This window comes from Lactuca serriola, chromosome 6 (genome assembly GCF_051521515.1).
Source record: "Lactuca serriola cultivar US96UC23 chromosome 6, Lser_US96UC23_V15, whole genome shotgun sequence".
Lineage (NCBI taxonomy): Eukaryota > Viridiplantae > Streptophyta > Magnoliopsida > Asterales > Asteraceae > Lactuca > Lactuca serriola.
In genome coordinates this window covers 11,378,730-11,393,077 of record NC_136413.1, presented here as the reverse complement: position 1 = coordinate 11,393,077, position 14,348 = coordinate 11,378,730, and the positions used below count along the sequence as shown (strand labels likewise).

Here is a 14,348-nt window from a genome sequence, read left to right as displayed (position 1 = left end):
TTTATATATACGTTTTCTCTATTGTAAAAGGGCATAAAAATCGTACCTTGCCCCGGGTAGTAAAAAACATTGGACCGGCCCTGGCGACAGGCGTCGCCCCTGTTGCCCGATCTTCTTGTAGTGCTATACAAACATACATGCCAACTATTTTGTCCCAAATACACATGCACACATACAACAGCTGCAAACACATTCAAATCCAAAAATGATTGATTGAATTATAAAACAATTCAATTTTATAAACAGTGACCCAGAAAATTTACAAATAAAAAAAAAAAGATATAAAAATCCTACCTTCACATCTAAAACTCATTACATATAAATGATAAACAACAACATCGGCCCATGCCGAATCCATTCCAAGGCTATCGAGTGAGGGTAGAAGCCTAGAAGGTAAATCATGAATCACTAACAGTATTTTTGGTATTCTCCTTTATGAAATTATGCAACTCAACCTCTCAACCGTAGCCCAGAGGGCTCCCATGACCAAAGCTTGTTACATATAAATAACAAAATACATTACAAATACTCAATTGGCCTCTTACGTGTATGATTCAAACTCCAGTGTACATCAAGATAATATATCTCAATCAATCAGTATTGTGAATTGTAGGTCAAACACGTGCAAATAATCGTCAATATGCAGATTGCAAGCGAAGGTAGTAAAGTGACATTCAAGAGTCTACTCTCCCCCGCATAACCTCCTAATGTTATTGTAGCATCTGCAATCACTCGCGCGATTGTTCCAGCTTCAGTCGACAATAATCCACCATTATAAGTCCCACGGGATAGCCTTGATGACATCACACGAGAAAGAAGCGATAGATTCACACCTACAGTATCAAGAAACAATGGCAGAAAAGCTAGTATATATATACCATTACATGTTTCATAATATATAATCACAAAAATAAAAGAATTACCTTCCAAAACTTCGGCAGAAACAAACATCACGAGTCCTGACAAGACATACTGAGTCACGGTGTAAGGAATTATTACGTTAAAACTTGCGAGAATCCCCAAAAAAACCATGATTTCGGATGCTAGTAATATTTGTCTGAAACATATAATATGGAAAAAAGAAATCTTTTGATGTTGAAGTTTTGACAAGAAAAGGGTACATCATATATACATGATTAATGAAATATACCTGTCTTCAAAAATGTTGCTGATATTGCTTCCGATGATAATATTTACAGGAAGAACAGTTAGGCCGAGGCACACAAGAAATACTGAAACTTTACCAGTAGTCCAGTGAAAGTAGTATGAAGTTATGACACTAGATTCTGCCAACAAGATCTCCATTGCGTACTTTAGCATAAAATATATCAGCAATTGGACCTGATATAATATTCATCGTAAAAAAAAATTCTTGAAGAAATGATCATTATAATTTACATGTATAGTGTAAAAACAAACCTTTACAGAAGGTGTGAGTAACTTATATGCTGCCTTTAAGGAACTAACGGGTGCATGCGAGTCTTCTGATAGTTCCTCACTGACGTCACATTCTTGATCATCATCTTCACCATCTTGGTGTGCCTCTGAACTTAATAGTGGCTGTGTTGCGCCTTTCTCAAGGGCATCACTCCCCACTTGACCTATCATAAAGATCCAAATTCCAACACCATTATATATAAATAATAAAATTAAAATATTCAAACTAAAAAGATGGAATTAAACATACGTGTGTCATAATCATGGACAAGATCCTTGTGGGAAACACGATCGGGTTCTCTAAAAGAAATCGAAAGCCATATAAGATATAAAAGCCATGCAACAGCCATAACCCAACCAGGTAATGTGTTTTGGTTAATATGAATCATATAAATCTTGAATTTCACTTGTAGTAAACCCGCAAGAGCGGGCCCACAAGCCATTCCAAGAGCACTCGCACTAACGAAACCTGCTGAAGCCTGCATTCGGATCTTGAGTGGGACACAATCACTGATGTACCTTCGGTTCACTGCTCTAGCAGACCCAAGACTGCGAAGTCAACGAAAAAGTCAATATTTTGTTTAAATTTTCAAGAGACATACATTAATTACATACCCACAAAACAAACGACCGAGTAGAAGCACTGATATGGAGTTGAAATCATAAGCCAATGCATACATTACATTTCCTATAAAAAGAAGGATGCTGCTAAAGACTAAAGGTTTGAAATACGATTTGTTTGACCACGCGCTAAAATAGATTGAAGAAAAGATTTGAGCAACAGCCATGGCACCAATCACAACCCCACAAACAGTTGCTGCAGCTCCTAAGCTCATGGAGTAGTCATCTGCTGTTGGGACAATGATATACGTATTCACCATATAAAGAAATGTATTCACCAAATTCATGAAAAGTGACATGAAATTATATCTTTGATCATCGGGGTTTTCCTCTGTAGGCATTGGTAGTTCTTCGTGCATGATAAGAGCATGTTGCCCCAAAAAAGTAAGAAAATTTGTCGAGTAAGATAATCTGTCTACAGCTGATCTTATTGCGTCGATTACTGGATCCTACAATTGGGATTTTTATGAAACAAATTAAAAGGAGAAAAATTGAAAGAATAAGATAAAAGTTGGGAAAACCTGAAGAGGGCGAGTCGGTTGATCATAAATCGATAAGTAACTCCCCTGACGATCTTCAAGTTCTGCTAGATTTCGAGATATGGCGCCTACCACAGCCCCTAAACCCTGAAAATTTTGTTAGATTTCTTTCAAAAAGATGTAAATAAATATAAAAGAGCGCAAATTACCACATGCTTGAAGACTTGTTGAAGCTGGGAATAAGGATGATTCGCTCGTGTTTTAACATAGTAATCAGTAAAGCCGTAGCCTAAACGTTTATCAAACTTTTTAAGGATCTTACGAAGTCCAATTGCATTTATCTCAACGAAAAACAGAAGCTTTAGTAGATCTCTTCCAATGTCCCTATAACCTTCTCTCAAAGCAGCTATTTTGACTAAATCAAGCTCGATTTGAAGAGTTTCTTGTTGTTCTCCAAACTTGGCTATCCTGCTAGAAAGAATCCCTTGTTGTTCCAGCAAAAAGAGAACAACTTTTTCAATCTGCATTCATTACATATACATAAATCACACTTAAAGTACAAAAAACACTAAAAAAGATTTGCACAAAAGTTAGTGTACCTGGATATCGAGCATTCTTGAGAAATCTTTGAGAACGTATCTACGTTCAATACCTCCGGTTTCAATCTGTCGAGCATATTGTTTAACTTTTTTCTTCATAAGTTTGTAGTTGATATAATATCTGTTAAGTCACCATATATAACATAGAATGAGGTTTCAATAAGTGCCCCTTAGATACTATCGAGCATGTTGTTTAACTCACACTTTTCTACACTACAAAAAAATGAGGGGAAAATGCAAAGTACCCTTGCCATTCTTCGATTTGTCTGTCTTTTAACTTTTTCCCAAAAGCAACCATCTCTCACTGCATCAAATGTAGTAGAAATTTACCCGTAGAATCTAGAAATTTTTTTATCCAGAATATAAGTCCCAAGAATCAACTAAACACACTTTGACTACATAAAAGCTCTCAACTTTTCAAAGAAACTTATTTAGTTTTAGTTGTACCTAACCATAGGTCTAGTAAGAGAACTCTACATCTTGTGAAAAAAGATGCTTTAACAATTGACATATTGTGGAAATGTAAATGCAAAAGACTCATGGTACTTATGGATTTTTCCATAGTTGATGGTGGTTGCAAATGATATATGTCTTTCTTTCTTTCTTTTTGCATATCTGAAGAACAATCATTTTAAGAAAAAGGAACAGATAAACGGTTTAATTAGAATTTAGATTGATAACACACTCATGTTAATGTACAAACCAAAGCAGCAGCAATCTTTATTTCGTTTGTTGATTCATACAAAGAAAGTGATCACTTGTGGTAGAAATTGAAATATAACCTGCACCTTCTACTCCATAAAAAGTTATTTAAAATGCAATGCCCACATTAAAGAAACAATATTTTTCATAAATTTTTATGCAAACATCGTAACCCAGTCCGAGAAATGGAAATTGACATGCAATAACTTGAAATTCACGTAGATAGTGCTAATAAGCCTAACCTTCCTTTGGGTATCTTAGATGAACATCAACAAAAACAAGCAATTGTGTACGTATATATGTATGTTCTTGTATTTAGAACAAGGGATCTGGAGAGTGCGGAAGTGGGTTGCATGAAATTGATCACAAGATTGGCGTGGAATGGGTTTTCTTTTTGATGATTTCGAAATTAACAAAGAAGAGTGGCATTGAATAGCATTTGTATCTGCTATTCCTGCATATTATGTTGCGATATGAAGATAGAAGAGAAGAGAGGGATTGGGAAGGGGATGGAATTGAGGTGGAGGTGGCGCTCATACGGTTTTCTTTATTCGCTGCCTTTTCAAACCTTCATCAATCAATCTAGCTATCACCTTTTATGCAAACATTATTAAAAATAAAAAAAATAAAAAATAAAAACCTGACTTAGTTCGGTAGGACCAAGTTGTATATCACAAGGATAAAGGTAAATTTCTATTTAAAATAATTTACTTTGAATATATTTAATGGTAGAAGTAATTTTTTTAAATCATTAAAGAGTTAATAGGCATGTGAACGACTATTACCCTCGTAAAAACTATAATGAGGTCTGCCTAGTGGGTATAGGCAACTAGTTAAAGGGTATTAAAAGTTATCACCGTATATATCATGTCAATATGGTGCTATAACACCAAATTGAGAGTGAACTTTCATAAATCCATGGTTTTTGGTGTGGGGCTTCTAACACCGAAACTGCACAGTGGGCACATATTCTTGGATGTGAGGCTAGTGTACTTCCATTCACCTATCTTGGGGTTCCGGTTGGAGCCAACATGAACTTGATCAAAAACTGGAACACAATCATTGAAAAGTTTTGAAACAAACTTTCTCGTTGGAAAGGTAAAACCATGTCATTTGGTAGAAGACTTACCTTAATCAAAGGTGTTCTAGGAAATCTTCCTACCTATTACATGTCATTATTTAGAGCTCCCACCGGAGTCATTGAAAAACTGGAGAAGATAAGAATGAAGTTTTTATGGGGGTTATGAAGAAAAAAATAAAATAAATTGGGTTTCATGGGAGAATGTTATCGCTCCTAAGGAACTTGGTGGCTTGGGAGTCGGATCGATTCGTACACTGAATGTTGTTCTCATTATAAAATGGTGGTGGAGACTTAATCTGAACCCTCCTCATTATCGGCCAAAGTCATTTTAGGACTTCATAACCTGGGAAATAAACATGTTGAGTACTTAGCAAAAAAAAAAAAAATACTTGAGTTTGGAACAATATTGTTGGAGTTAAAAAGGATATTGATGCAATGGGACTAACACTCTGTTTTGGCATGACTTGTGGGTTGCTGGTGGTATAAACATGAAAACAAAATACCCCAGATTATATGAACTTGAAAAAAAAAGTCATGTAAGGTTTCAAAGAGAAAAAATGAAGACGGGAACATGTGGAACTAGAGATCATGTCCTACTGTTGCTGGTTGTTCCTCTGAACTAGAATGTCTAGTCAACGACATGGATTCGATGCATTATAACCTGGGGTCGAACAACTGTCATGTTTACTATCGGCGGATGGAAAATATAGTGTGGACCTCCTCAGGAAAAAGATTGATCAGGGCCCCATAGCAAATGTCCACCATTTTCAAATAAGTTGGTGTAAACTCATTCCAATTAAAGTAACTACATTCATATGGCGTGATGTGATGGGGAGAATATTGTCAGATGTAGCCCTCTCCCATCGTGGGGTTACTCTCGACACTTGTAATTGTAGCTCATGTATTAGTGTAATCGAATATGCAAATCATATTATGGTGGAATGTCCTTACGCGAAGTCAGTCACGAAGTCCATACTTAACTGGTGTAGAATAGATCAGATCGATTTCCATAATGTAGAAGAAATTACTTGTTTTGCAGCCAACTGGGGGAAATGCCCTAGGAAAAAGGAACGGTTAACATCCATTTGCTACGAGATGCTTTGGAGTATATGGAGAGCTAGAAATGATCGGATATTCCAAGCAAAATTCATCACTCCGAATGGTGTGGTGGACAATATCAAAGCTTTAGTGTATTTGTGGGTAAAATGTAGAGGCAAAGGTGGTTTACGTAACTGGGAAAAGTGGCTCTCTTGTCCTCTTTCATCTTAGACTTAAATTTTCTTTTTATATGTAATATGTAATCGCTAAATTTCCCCTATAGTTTCTTACTATTTGGGTGCGTTTTTATAATATTGGCCGTTTTCAATATATATATATATATATATATATATATATATATATATATATATATATATATATATATATATATATATATATATATATAACACTTCATGTTATCATTTTTTTTCTTTTTTTTTATTAATTTTTTTTATATTTATAAAAACAAAACTAATTAAAACAGTAGTCATTTATGATTTTTATTAACATATAATTATAGAAAAGATCATCGTAGACTAATTTAAAAAAATAATGTACAAACGCCCAAAACATATAAAAAAGAGCTCAAGTAATTGTAACAGGCTCAATCTCATTTTAACCTAAATATATTTATTCTTCTAATTGTCTTCTCCAACTTATCTGTGTTCTTGCGTCGCTCCCTCGTAAAAATCATCTTCATCAAACCTTATTCTCTCTAATATGGTCAAAATTACATACAATAAACGATTGATAAATGTTGGTTAATATGATCAAAATCGAAGTCAACATCGAAATTTGATTAGATATTCTTCATGTTGTAGTTCATTGCAATCACTACTGAAGACCACATAACGGGAAGGGGGGGGGGTGCTCCCCTGGTAACGGCGTTAAAGGTTGTCCACATCACCAAAACAGCACCCGTTGTAGTTAGGCCTAGAAATCGTGTCGTGTTCGGGTTGACATGTCGCGGGTTGACGGGTTGGCGGGTCAAAATATGCCAACCCAAACACGACCCATTTAAATATACAGGTCACGTGTTGGCGGGTTTGGAACATAAACCCATATATGACCCGCCAACCCATTTATTTATATGGGTTCACAGGTTGGCGGGTTCGTGGATCAGATTTGGATTCGTGGGTCCGAATTTTAAACAATTATGTCTTAAACATCCAAATGAAAATTAAAAACATTCATAGAAACCTGTTACAGACTTAGCCTTTTAGGTTACGACTTACGACACTAGATCATCCACCACGAGTCAAAATGTCAAAACAGTCAAATGGTCTATGAATCAATGGTATATATTATATAATAGTTATTAAATATTAATACTTGATACATAAATACATTTAAAAATATAATAATTTTTTTATTAAGAATATAAATAGGTTGGCGGGTCAACCCGTTTATTTTTTGAGAAACCCATATATGACCCGTTTAATAAACGGGTTGATGGGTTGACAGGTTAGCAGCTTGACGGATTAAAAAGTCAACCCAAACTCATTTATTTCGTGTCGTGTCGTGGGTTGTGTCGCTGGTCGTGTCGAGAATTGTCAGCCCTAGTCGTAGTCGTCTAAAAAAACACTGGACAGACGTAAAGATTTAAAATCACTTTTTTCTGTTAAAATAAATTTAGAATTATAAACGCTTTTACTTGTCTTCAAAAAGGAAATATATGAATGTACATTGCTATTCGTGAATTTTATTAAATGTTTATTATCTATGTACATACAATTTTTTTTAAGATTTTCCATATGTCACCTTTCTATCAGATTTCAAAAGGAAAAGTTACCTATAAATGTAATATAGTTCTTATTGTATATGTTTAATCTTTATTGTTTTTTTTTTCTTATAAAACAAGCTTTTGGAACTTGGTTTGTATACATTTAATCTTTATGATCCACTACTCCAAGTTAAGTTTTTAATTTTACATATTTAGTCCTTATAATTTTTTTTTGCAAAGTAGGTCATTGTTTTTTTACACATCAAGCCCTTATGACACGTCCCCCACTTAAATCAGTAGTCTAATCATGAATCGGTCAAATAATATTGATGTCCTAATTTTCTTCAAAAAGAAAATATATTCGGTTTCGATTCATCTATCTCCATAGCAAACAATAATATTATTTGTGATTGTTTCCTCCTAACTCGTCTTGCACTTCCTAGACAAAAGAACATCTTGCAAAAAAGTTTAGAGTCTTCTTTAATTTTTTGGTATGTTGATTTTAACCATTTTTCAATAAATGAGTTTTTTGTTTTTTCAAATTGACCTTCTTTCTTACCTTCTTAGATTTGATTTTTTTTTTTTTTTTTTTTTTTTTTTTTTGCTGAAAAACCAAATAAAAAGTGCAAATTTTGGCAATAGGTAAACGAAGAACATGTCAAATTAAGCCCAAACTTTGAAGATGAGATTACAATTGTTAAATGGGAGGTTTTATGTCCCAAAAAAGAAGTGAATGAGTTGAAGAAAAATTCATAATGATAAAGTTAAAATAAGTTGTAATCTTTTGTAATGAATTGAAATTTAGTTTGTATTTGTATTGGAATTATTATGGCTAATGCATTTTCTACTTCACCTGGTGTAACGTAGTTGAAATTGCTATTAAATGAAGTTGGTATTAGGATTAAATGTAGTTGGTATTGTACTATAACAGTTACTAATACCAAAAATATAATGTTATTAATCAAACATGATTTCACTGTCTAGATAAGCCATATATGAGAACACCTCATTAATGATTGTCACGTGAGCAAAAACATGAAGAAAAATTGGTCATAAGTGTGTACAAAAACAAGGACTTTTCAAAAAAAAAAATACATTAATGATTAAATGTATATAAATTGAGAACTTAACCTAGAGTGGTCGGTTATAAGGATTAAATGTGCATAAAAACAACAAGTTCAAGGGTTTATTTTACAAAAAAAAAAAAAAAAAAAAAAAAAAAAAAAAAGACTAAATGAATATAAAATAAAAATATATTATCCTTTTAGGTAATTTTTCCATTTCAAAATTGACATGATGTTATACATTCCTTGTGGAGGACTTTGAAAATATCAATCAATCCCTACCAAATATTGAGTTTTTTTCGGATAAAGCCTCAAATTTATTTATTTTTCTAGAAAATACATATTTTTTTCTAATTTGGTCATTTTAGCCATTTTACCGGTAATTTTCCGGTTTTAGACAAGATTACTTTAGATAAATCTTCAACTTTTTCTTATCCAAAAAAACATTCACATTTGACAAACTTTTTCTTTTGAACCATTCTTTTACTTTTTGGTGCTTAGTTCCCATGGTTTTCTTGTTGTTTATATGATATTTTGATAGCCTTTTTCATTAAAATTTGACCATCCTACCTCCCCTTCCCCCATTTGTACGGGGGCAGGGGTAATGTTGTTCTTTTCGTTAAAACATTGAAATCTAAAGGAAATATTTAATTTTTATACAAAACAAAGAGAAAGAGGTCATGTTCAATTCTTTTTGGAAAAATAGCTTGACAATTTTGTAACAGGAAAGACTCGAAAGCTTATATTAGATTCCAAGCATATATTGGTGTTTAGAAGTTCTCTTTTTTATTCTTAAAACAATCTAACATACCAAGCCAACGCATACTGTTATTTTTCACCTCATATAATCACCAACCATTCTACAAATAGATTTTGATACACATTTTGATAATAATAGTTGGATACAAAAGCCTCTCTTTTTCGAACAAATCAAATGTTTCTTTCAAGTTCAAATGTTAAAAAGCATCAAGAACAATAAGAAAAAGAGAACTAAGAGTAAAAAACACCATTGATTCAAACAAAAACTAAAATTGAGTCTCATAGTCACATTATTATAGATCAATTTACTTCAAATTTTTTAAAATGTTTCTAACTAGAAAAACAAGAAGGCAGGGATTAGATTCAATAACAAAATGTCAAATATTAGAATTTTTCCGGAAAATAAATAGAAAATATTTAGGTTTTTTTGAAAAAAAAAATCTAAAAACTAAAAATTACAAAACCTACCAAAATTGACTAATAGAATAAATGCAAGGTGAAGACAATTATCGATTGTAATCAACAGTTTTCAGATCACAAAGTTTGTCACTCTACCCTTATATAAGATGCATGCTACTTAAGATGGTGGATTAAAAAATAAAAAAAAAACGCTTTGATAAATTTAGAAAAATGTTAGAAACTACAACTTCGTATCTCATCTTTTATACGACACAAAGAATAAATTTCCCAAGTTGTACATAAATCAGCCTCGATTCTTCATACCATACCTGATTCATAATTAGTCTTCCATTCATGGTGAGCCATGTTTGTTTTGGTAAGAAGAAGAAGATGAAGATGAAGATGACATCATCAATGGCAGATGAAGATGACATCATCAAGCTGCAGGAGCATATTCTTGAATGACAGCTGCAAGCTTGTCCCTGTCCTCCTGACTCTTTGTCCTTATCAAGAATGTCCGTGCAACCACTTTGCTATCATCATCATTCCCACTATCATCCTATAAAATTTGCTTATATTATTACAACTTTGCCATCCTAAGGGTAAATGAGGGAAGAAAAATGGCGTACATAATTACATACCACTGTATGAAAAATGGCGACAATGGAATTCTTTTGCAAGCTTGTTTTTATCCCTGGATATAACAATGCATTAAGCAGCAATCTTCCCACCTGCAATTAAGAATAATAGTATAACAAAATGAAGCAAAACTCTTTAAAACTTTTGTTAAAATAAAAAATAAAAATAACATACATCATTTCTAATGAGAACTGTAGGTTTGGATTCTTTGGTGCCTTTGGTGACACCTTCTTTGCATTTTATTGATAGTTGACCTGTTCCTCTATCTTTCCATGCATCTTTATCTGTTGAATCAGTTGACTGAAAAAAATAGATACAAAGGAAAATTATTTCCATATACCCTTTTACCCTTTTGTAATTGTTGTACAGAAGGTCCAATATAATATAAATATCTGTCCTTTTTGAAAATTACCTTGACATAAAGCTTACATTTGACTTCATGCACAACCAATACACCAGTCTCTTCAGTCTTTTTCACAGATGGGCTGCTTGGCTGCTCAACATCATCTTCTGTTAAATTCAAAATATAAATTATAAAATCACATACTGTTTATTACAAAAGATAGAGCAAATAATACTATGTATCTTATTACCTCCATCTGCATCGTTTGAAGCATCTGGCTTTACAGAAATTGAGCTTTGTCCACCTGAGAGAGAAGGAAAATGAAAACCCTTAGAAATGTTCAACAGTATAAGATACCACATAATATAACACCTACCAAATGAAAAAGAAGATTGATTGCTGAAGAGTGGACCAGTGTTCCATGAGGCTGTGAACCCTGAAGTTGCAAACATTGGGGTTGTTCCAGAAGTTGGACCATTCATGGTTGATATGTTCTCATTGTCTTTACTTTCAGTAGCAAGTTTCTTTTGAGGGGAATGTGATCCTTGTTCTAACAAATTTTCGTTCTTTGTAGAATTTGATTTGAGCCAGTTGACAACATCACTAAATTTCTCCTATACAAAGAAGATCAATAAAATTCTTGCATGAAATATACAAATTGCAGACTTGATATGAGTTCGGATCATTACCAGAATGCTTGAGGCGTGAGTTATGTAGTCACGAACTCCATCTTCCCAAAGTTCATCAGGGTGGTTTTGTAACTGAGTATTAACCCAACTGTAGATAACAGCTTAAATTGTTGAAACAGTGAAACAGTGAAAGTTTCTTGCAACTGAAACAGGAAAGATCACAGACCTTGCAAATTGGTTATTAAGAGCTCTCACATGTTGTCTTGATGATTCAGCCCGACGCATATCCAATGATGGAGCTGCTATTGATTTTTGTTGTGATGATTCTGCCCGTTGAAAATCAAATTGAGCTCCTACCATAATTTTTTTACTCTGAAACCACATAACTATAGTAATAAGAACAAGCAAACAGTCCACATTCAGCTTAGTATTCAGCTAAAAATGTAAGAAATCGACTGTATTGCTTTCAACATAGCAGCTCAAATTGCGAGAAGAAAATCAGTCGAGATTCAGCAACAGTTACAAAATCAATCAATTAAATCGAAACCCTAAGCTTCACCTGAGTTTACATAACCCATTAATGCATCAGATGATACGAACAGAAAGTAATGAAACAGAAAAACGGAGCTAGGGTGTTACTCACAAACAAATTGTTGGTGTCTGCACTGGATTCTGATATGGCGAGACGCTTGGTTCCTTTCATGTATGAATGATAGCTGCCTTTTCGAGAACAGAGATTGAAACAAACGAAGCCAAATTAGGGTTCTTATGATGATAAAAATACCCCTTTTTTCGCCGTAGATCAAAATTTCGTCTTTCTAGGGTTTTCGATTTTCGTTTTTCAAATCAGCAGACTTATTATAATGTACACGTAGGTACATAGAAATCTACGTTTTTTAGCCGTTAAATTCAGGTGGGGTACTGAGTTTCAATTAGAGCCGTTGGATCTGCGAGATGATGGCGGTCTGGTAACATGCTGCTGTCTGTCCATATATAAATTTACCATCTCATGGACATGGGCCCATCTTAATTAGCCCACAGTAGGTCCATTGTTCAATGAGCTATGCATTAATGCTATTGCTATGTATTTTAACCATTTGAAAAACGAGGATGCTACAAATGATTTTAAAATTTTTATTTTTTAATATTGTATGATTCAAGATTCCATAGCTTGTAACCCTTGACGCCATATTTAACACCGAGGACAATATAATTGATGGCTCTTGGTTCTAGCTTCCCCTTATAACATGGGCATAATTTGTGCAACTAAAAATCATTAACTTTGAGTAATTTGTTGGAGAATAGGACCATACATCAACTTGAGTCTTTGTTTAGGGCTACGGAAAGTTGATTAATTCATAAGGGGACAAGTCGTGGAGGCCGCCTCGAGCTAAAATTGAAAATATAGGTTTGCATTAGACAACATATATCTACATGATTGTGTTAATGAGTGTAAGGGACGATATAGTTTGTGGAAATGTCTATTAGACAATTGGGGTAATAGAATGTTTGGATCAATGAGAGTTGTGAAACAGATTAAAGTATTTTGAGGGTACATTTGAAAATCTCTAAAGGGATAAAACTCATAGTTCTAGAAGAAAGAATGAAGATGTTATGATTATGTGTGTACCATATCTAACTTCGAAATTGATCAGAAGTCTTAAAAATGTCATATGATAGTTACAAGAATGTAACTTCCTGTCCAAACTTAAAACCGGGTCTAGAACTTGGATTACAAAATCGGATTCATTTTCTAAAATTCGGATTTCTAATGCATTTTTAACAAAGCAACTAACTTAAAACCAGGTCTAGAACTTCGACCCCAGCCAGGGGTTCTGCCTGTTGGACTCCGCCATGCGTTGTTGTCCCTTTGACCCCGCTCCCAGGGGAGCTACCCCCGGACTTATGTCAGTTCAAGGATTTCTCCTCTAAATAGCAGTGTACTTTCAACCAAGACAAACTTAAACAAATATGCATTCCGCACCACCCTAACTTGTTTAATATTTATCAAGATAACATTGATCAACAAATTAATCTCCTTACACTTAAATAATATTAGTGATACAAAATCACCAACAATGTCTTCAGTCTTGAAGTATAATTCAAATTTTTTTCTAAACAAAACTCCAAACCATTATTTGTACGCAACTTCTTAACTGTCTTTTCGATTTGACTTTCAATGACAGTCTTCCATTTTTTAAAGGCGAAGAATGCATCTGATTTATTTAAAAAAATAAATAAATAAGGTCACACTTTTCTTGAATAACAGCCAATGATGGTCATCATGTAGCTAACACCTCCTGAGTATTTGTTATAAAATGCCCCTTCCCCCAAAGTCATAATGATGAACTTGTTGTGAACTGAAGTGTTGAATTTCACCTTTTTTTATGTTTAGAGTCTTCTTCTTTAGAACTTTTTCAAAATGTCATTATGAAGATGGAAATGAATTCGGTGTAGGGCTTTATAATCTTTCTTCTTCTCTTCCTTAGTCCCAATGGTGTGATTTTTCTTCCAAAAGCATCCTATGCAACATCATAATCTTCTTGAGCTGGTAATGCTCGCATCTTGATCTATTATAACAAGTATTGTTGGGTATTAAGATGCAACTTCTACAAAAATTGAGGACAAAGATATAGACGATTATGCTACTAAAGATTAAATAAAGAACACAAGAAGATTTAACATTGTTCACTCGATTGTGACCAAACTACATCCACATGCAAACTAAAAAATTTATTTTTATTGAATTCAAGAGGCTTTGTAGGTTTTATGGGGAAAACTGATTTGATGGAAACATTTGCATGTTTCAAGAATCATAAAATTACACGGTTGATC

The 14,348-nt window shown here is 33.6% G+C and overlaps 2 protein-coding genes across 6 annotated transcripts; both read right to left on the bottom strand.

The window, feature by feature from the left end:
* Positions 1-255: 255 nt before the first annotated feature.
* LOC145059072 (SPX domain-containing membrane protein At4g22990-like) lies at positions 256-3,434 on the bottom strand. 4 transcript variants are annotated; one of them, XM_079006937.1, is made up of 10 exons: positions 3,382-3,434; positions 3,137-3,257; positions 2,747-3,058; positions 2,580-2,684; positions 2,053-2,507; positions 1,668-1,986; positions 1,420-1,605; positions 1,151-1,341; positions 924-1,057; positions 256-833 (listed from the first exon to the last, which is right to left on the bottom strand). In XM_079006937.1, exons 1-10 carry the CDS (start codon positions 3,432-3,434, stop codon positions 595-597), a joined length of 2,115 nt encoding a protein of 704 aa, XP_078863063.1. In that variant the 3' UTR covers positions 256-594. The 4 variants fall into 4 exon arrangements, with proteins under 4 accessions (XP_078863063.1, XP_078863066.1, XP_078863064.1 ...); XM_079006940.1 differs by having other exon boundaries at positions 1,420-1,588; positions 1,684-1,986; XM_079006938.1 differs by having other exon boundaries at positions 1,420-1,601; positions 1,688-1,986.
* Positions 3,435-10,101: 6,667 nt separating this feature from the next.
* Positions 10,102-12,362, bottom strand: LOC145058971 (Pleckstrin homology (PH) domain superfamily protein). Of its 2 annotated transcripts, none has more exons than XM_079006844.1 (9): positions 12,157-12,362; positions 11,740-11,885; positions 11,574-11,661; positions 11,261-11,498; positions 11,135-11,188; positions 10,954-11,051; positions 10,716-10,841; positions 10,544-10,633; positions 10,102-10,461 (listed from the first exon to the last, which is right to left on the bottom strand). In XM_079006844.1, the coding sequence occupies exons 1-9, from the start codon at positions 12,214-12,216 to the stop codon at positions 10,339-10,341; spliced, it is 1,023 nt and encodes a 340-aa protein (XP_078862970.1). In that variant the 5' UTR covers positions 12,217-12,362; the 3' UTR covers positions 10,102-10,338. The 2 variants fall into 2 exon arrangements, with proteins under 2 accessions (XP_078862970.1, XP_078862971.1); XM_079006845.1 differs by having other exon boundaries at positions 11,740-11,899; positions 12,157-12,359.
* Positions 12,363-14,348: the final 1,986 nt, after the last annotated feature.

Bases quoted from the DNA above. Each gene is read 5' to 3' on its own strand.
- LOC145059072 (XM_079006937.1), bottom strand. From the start codon at position 3,434: ATGGTTGCTTTTGGGAAAAAGTTAAAAGACAGACAAATCGAAGAATGG. The intron at 2,685-2,746 runs GTAATTTGCGCT...CAAAATTTTCAG, and splicing joins AACAAGTCTTCAAGCATGTG to GGTTTAGGGGCTGTGGTAGG. The intron at 1,987-2,052 runs GTATGTAATTAA...TTGACTTCGCAG, and splicing joins CTCGGTCGTTTGTTTTGTGG to TCTTGGGTCTGCTAGAGCAG.
- LOC145058971 (XM_079006844.1), bottom strand. From the start codon at position 12,216: ATGAAAGGAACCAAGCGTCTCGCCATATCAGAATCCAGTGCAGACACC. The intron at 11,052-11,134 runs GTAATAAGATAC...TGAATTTAACAG, and splicing joins TTCAAACGATGCAGATGGAG to AAGATGATGTTGAGCAGCCA. The intron at 10,634-10,715 runs GTATGTTATTTT...TCTTAATTGCAG, and splicing joins CAGTTCTCATTAGAAATGAT to GTGGGAAGATTGCTGCTTAA.